This window comes from Pristis pectinata, chromosome 1, assembly GCF_009764475.1.
Source record: "Pristis pectinata isolate sPriPec2 chromosome 1, sPriPec2.1.pri, whole genome shotgun sequence".
NCBI lineage: Eukaryota > Metazoa > Chordata > Chondrichthyes > Rhinopristiformes > Pristidae > Pristis > Pristis pectinata.
In genome coordinates, this window is record NC_067405.1 from 68,918,683 (window position 1) to 68,924,682 (window position 6,000).

A 6,000-nucleotide genomic window follows, 5' to 3' on the forward strand; every position below is an offset into this window, starting at 1 on the left:
CCTCATCTCGGGAATCATTCTCATAAAGTGCACTAACCCTTGGATACAGAGACCAAAACTGCGCTCACTTTTCTAAATGAGATCTTAAGGGGTAGCCTAAGAAGAAGAAGATGCAGGCTAATATTTTACCCCCAACTCTCATTTTATGTAACAATCTTTAATGTAGCAGCTTAGCAAGTGCCTTTTGGAAATCCAGCTACACCACATTTACTGGTTCTCTCATATCCACCCTGCCGGTTGCATTCTCAAAAACTCTGTAAGGCTGTCAAACATGATTTCCCTTTCATAAACTATGCTGAATTTCCCTAATGATGTTGCAAATGCCTTGTTGCCATGTCCTTAAGGTGAATTTTGACAACAACAAATGTAAGGGTAACTGGTCAATGGTTCTGCTTTTTATTCTTTCCATCTTTCCTCAACCAAAGCTGTTACATTTGCTGTTGTTTGATCTGCTGGAAACATTGTGGAAATGATGGAAGATCATCACCGTTGCATCTGCTGTTTCTATGGGCATGTCCTTTGGAACACTGAAATGCAGGCTATAGTTCTCCTGTACTTTCTCTGTGATATTAATTTATTTTAACTTCCTCGTCATTTGACTCATTTTCACTACATTTATTGCACCTTCTGCACTGAAGGCAGAAACAAAATATTTGTTTAGTGCTTCAGCCATTTCCTGCTGCCTCTGTGGGACCTACATTTTGTTATTTCTATCTTTTTTGAATACTTCCTGCCAATTTATCTTCCCCACCCCCCCCCCCCCCCCCCCACTTTATTTTGGTCATTTGTTGCTGCATCCTAAAACATAGCCAAGCCTCAGGTGTACTAATTTTCTTGACAGCATTATAAACTTCTTTTAATCTAATGCCATTACCAACCTTAATTAGCCACAGATGGATCACTTCTCTTGTGGGCTTTATATTACTCAATAAAATGGACATTTGTTGAGAATTTGAAATATTTCTTTAAATGCTTACCATTATTTAACTACTGACAAGCCTTTTGATCTAATGTCCCAATCTACCTTATCCATTATACTCCTCATACCTGCATAATTGGCCTTATTTAAGTTAAAACCCTTAATATCTCAATGTTCAGTGTCTCTACAACTGTGCACACAGTTCTATCAGATTGTGACCACTCTCCCTGGAGGATTTGATACTGTGGGATTAGCAATTAACCCTGTCTCATTACACAAAGGTGAAAAGTAGCCCGTTTCCTCATAGATTGCTGGAGAAAGCTGACCTGAAGTCATTCCATGAACTTGTCCTCCAAGCTCTTTTTGTCAATTTGATTTGCTGGTCCCTATGAAGATTACAATCCCCCATGATTATAGTGTTGCCTATCGCCACCAGTTTATTTCTTGATTGATGCTTTTGGAGACACAGCAGTCTGTTACCCACCATAACCAGTTCCTCACCCCCACTCACCTTATTTCACTCATAGTTGCATCAGATTCCTGCTATGCTAGATGACCTTGACCTGTCCTTCATGAACACTCCCAACACTTCCCCCCGCCCCGCATTAACTTAAGACCCTATGTACAACTCTGCTTACGTATTCACTGGGACATCAGTTTAATTGAACCCCACTCTGCACTGTTGACAGTGTCCTATGAATCAAAACCCTGTTCCCTCACACTATTCCTTGACACATTTAACTTAGAGCCGTTCAGTTTGGGCCTTAAAATTTCTAGGCAGAGGCAGGATTCCCACCATTGGATGTAATCTTGAGATTTTAAGTTAGTGCAGATACCCGGGTCACACTAACAACAGGAGCTGTTTTTCCAATGTGTTCCATCCTGTCCTCTCGGTCAGTATAGTGCTTTACTCCAACAAGGTACTATTTGCGGGTCAAGCAGTATCCCTGGAGGCAAAGGGATGGTCGATGTTTCGGGCCAAGATCACAGATGGTTCCTGACCCGCTGAGTTTCTCCAGCAGTTTGTTTTTTTACTCTAGATTCGAGCATCAGCAGCCTCTCTTGTGTCTCCAGGTTACTATCTGACCTGATTCGTAGGTCATGATGTGGTGGAAACTGTTGCTTTAGAATGAAGGGAACATTTGGGAAGCAGCAACTGCAATAGAATCTGGTTCAGAATAAGGAAGTATCAGGAATAACAGTATTCACTGGAAACACAAAAATCAAGAGGTACAAAATGAATCGTGCCCAGATTAAATGGAAGAGATACAACTCCTGAACAATAACAGGAGTGACAGCACTTCCAAAGTACTCCAATGCTGAAGTTGTGAAATGCACCATATAAATTCAAATCTGTCCTTTCATTTTTAAAAAGATGGGGATGTGTATATAAGTAAAATCGGAAGAATAAAAGGGAGTATAAATTGAAGGTTGGTTTCCATTGAAAGACTGGACCAAATGTAATACTTCAAAGAAAAACGTTGAGTATTTATAGAGCAGCTGATAAAGTGGAAATCCATGGTAAGGAATTGAGGGAAGTCCAATGAGGGAGATTGAAAGAAGCAGACAGGTACACAAGGCATTCTTTTCCCCCAGCAAGTTATTAAGATATGACTGGATGCTGGAAGCAAATCTAACGATAATTCTCAAGAGAATTGCAAAATGGTGAAGGTAGGAGAATGTAGGATGTGGGAGAATGGGAATAATTACAAGTTTATTCAAAGAGGCATAACAGGATGTAAAGCCAACTTCTGTGCCATTTGATTCTCTGAGTCTCGAAGAGAATGCAGGTTGTCCCCAGGTTACGACAGAGTTCTGTTCCTCAGCACTGTTCGTAAACTGGACAGTTCTCAAATTGGAAATGCAGCCACGAACAGAGTTGACCACACGGCAGAAGGTGCCTGCTGCCCTGCAGCAGCTGACAAATCCATAGCACTGCTCTCCCAAACACTTGCTCGTGTGTCCAGGCTGTATATAAGTCGGGCATTTACAAGCTGGGGAGGACCTGTGATAGAAAGAGTTAAACGACACTAAATGAGCTTGCTGCACTAACAGTAAGAGGATGATTATGGGAGAATGAGTATGTGATAGAGCAGCTATGATTAAACTGGAGGCCAAGTAAGTGGCTAAAATCAGTACTTTGTTTCATTGATCAAAGGGAAGATGAAGTTTGAAACTTGAATCACCAGATTTGGGTGGAGAATTAGGAATTTTGCAAAATTTATTAGCAAGACCTGAGCTGGACAGATCCTGAGGGCCTGAGTGTTTCGTGCGGGAGACTAGGGAAGTTGTAACTCTTCCCAGGCTTGGAAAGAAAATTATCCCAAAGAACAATAGGTCCCAACAGGCAACGTTGACACGTGGGATTTCTAGCTCCAAATAAAGAACCTCTTTGCAGCAAATGCAATCCAGATCTAATTTAGGGACAGTACCTTAAAGTTCGAACTACTCCATCCCGTAAAAATCTGAAATATGCTGCCCAAAACAAGCTGGGAGCGACAGAACGGTGAGTGAGAGAGTCAGGTGAAAACAGAAAATCTGAGGTTGGGTTTTGTTGGGTTTTGTTGAGTAAGAACGTTGAAGGAGGGGACGAGCCATGGCAGGGCAGTGGAGTTAACCTCAGGATCTAATTGAATGGACCAGGCTAGAGCGGCTGCTCTGGTGTTACAGTCTACGTGCTAACTTTCCTTCTTGACCCTGCAGTATGGAGTAGACGTCATGGCGCGCGACGCTCACGGAAACACTCCACTGGCCTATGCCAAGCAAGCAATGAGTCAGGAGTGCAGTGACACCCTCCTCCAATACGGCTGCCCCGATGAACACTTTATTCTGCTGGCAACTCCCAACCTATCCCGCAAGACCAGCAACCGAAACAACAACAACAACAACAACAACAACAAGGGCAGGCAAATGGAGTCGAAACTGCCCACTGTCATTTGAGCAAGAGCTCGTTGGACTCTTAAGTGTTTAGAGAGCAGCACTGAACCTCTCCCTTTACAGCCTCATATCTGTGAAACCTCATTCCACTCCTGATTTAGTTCTTGAAGGAACGCAAAACCATGAAGGGCTGACGAAAATGGGGGTTGAAGGAGGGGGTGGGGGTCACGGAGAAGAGACAAGCAGCCGTGAATCAGCTCATTACATAAATGACATGAGGTCCTGTGCAGTGGACTAAAAACAAGATCCAGCAGCATCAGGAATTGCCCAGTTAAAAGATAACCAGTGGAGCCACGACCTGTATTAAAAGCTTGTGCCCCAACTGGGTCAACAGGGCAGACTTGTGGAAGAGGACAAGGGAAAAATTGGAACTCCAGGCATTGACAATTAATTGTCAGTACATTTCACCTCTACCAAAACAGGTTGATTCAGCTCTTCTACGAAGGGCCCTCACTGACATAAATCAGGTGAGAGCACAGAGTTTGTCAGGTTTGAAGCTCCTATGATGGTATGTGTCAAATCAGTTGTGGCTAATCTGTCCAGGGAGAATACTGGCTTCATTACACTTGTATAGTTGAGTTCTTCCAGCATTACCACTGTTTAATAGAACATGATTAGTCATCATAGAGGAAAGCATATTAGCTGAGGAGGTAGTTACATGGCACGGTTCAATGACTGCTTGGATGTGATTGCAATGTTCGCAGAAGCAGCACATTATCTCAGTCATGCTCTTTCTAGTCCTCTGAGCCCTCCTTCCTAAATTCACTGTCATAATTTAGTGTCTATTTAATTTTTAGTCCTCTTCCTATTCAAAGAAAGGCGATGGGGTCCTGCCTTGCCTCTCTTCACGACGCAATCTGTTTAGTAAACGGAGATTGCTAGTTGCGAAGGGCCAGGCGCTGTGCTGGAAGCAGAGCTGAACCCTGTGTGATTAGAAGGCTGGAGGCATTGTACAGTGTGCTCGTTTGGAAAAGAAAAGAAAGGGAATTGATCAGTGTTAGCCTCATCTCACAATCACTGCCCTTCTGACCTGTGCTGTCATTGGTAGCTTTTTCCAAAATGGATAGATTGGCCACCTTGTTCTGTGAGGTATTTTCAACATGGTTCTCTGTCCTGTTTGTAAATATAATGTAAACTCTGATGCTATAGTATTTATATGTTGTACATAATATTGTTCATTCCATTGAGATCTTAGCCTTTTTTCGGGAGTGGGAAGGGGGGAGGGGATTACTTGAAACTCGGATCGGATTTCCGTACACCGGCTGCATCCGCGAGTCACACTACTGGCTGTGTGTCGTTCTGGCTATTTCTGGGGGGTCCGTGAATGGGAGCAAACTGTGAGAGTGATTTTGGCCAGTGATGTACAGTTTAAACTCCAGTCATGTTTACACTCCAGCGTTGTCCAAATAGGAGGTATTGTACCAATTCATTGCATTAGTTCTCTGCCTATGGGATTATTGTGTTTAGTCAGCAGAAGTCCAACAGATCGAGGTTTCTTTTTAATCAATACTGAGAGAAAATAGCAAGTTACTGGCATACTTTCCCCTGACGTACTCGGGCTTGGTAGTTCACTGTTTTGTGAAGGCTGGCATTGATTTCCCAGTGCATGGTTCCTTGCCAGTGGTGTGAGCCACATTTGGGATCTGTGTGGAATTCCAGGCTTCGACACAAGGATAATTCCCCATTCCGACATTCCAGGACATGCTCCATGGTCCCCAACTGCTGACAAGCCAAAACAATACTGTGCTTTTATTCCCATCTTCAATTCTTCTAACCCACTCCTCCCCCCATCTCTTCCCCCACCCCACCACCTCCACCCTAGGTGATTCCTCTCATCTAGGCGGGATAGATTTCCACTGACTGAGGGCTTTCTTGTCCTGACACTCAAACCTCTAATGTTGGAGCATCTTGGTTTGTGCACACTGTGCTCCCCTCACCTCACTTCTTATCACAGAGGGATGGTGAGAGAGAAGCTGTGGGAGGCAGTGCAAGGGTGTGGTCCACTGTTTCCAATTCCCACTCTGAAGAGGGGTGTGGCAAGAGCTGCTGGCACAGTAAGTACTATCTGAAATCTGCTCACAATGTCACATCACGTCCTTCCAACCTACTCTGTACTGGACTGGCAGGGGCTATTGTGTGTGTGT

At 43.7% G+C, this 6,000-nt stretch overlaps 1 protein-coding gene across 1 annotated transcript in view; it reads left to right on the forward strand.

Annotated features, from left to right (window-relative positions):
• LOC127568304 (arf-GAP with GTPase, ANK repeat and PH domain-containing protein 1-like) overlaps positions 1 to 5,747 on the forward strand; it is a 540,943-nt gene extending 535,196 nt beyond the window's left edge. The window contains 1 exon segment of the mRNA XM_052011908.1: positions 3,623 to 5,747. Coding sequence (XP_051867868.1) covers positions 3,623 to 3,859 — 237 coding nt within the window. The 3' untranslated portion in view covers positions 3,860 to 5,747.
• The last annotated feature ends 253 nt before the right edge of the window (positions 5,748 to 6,000 follow it).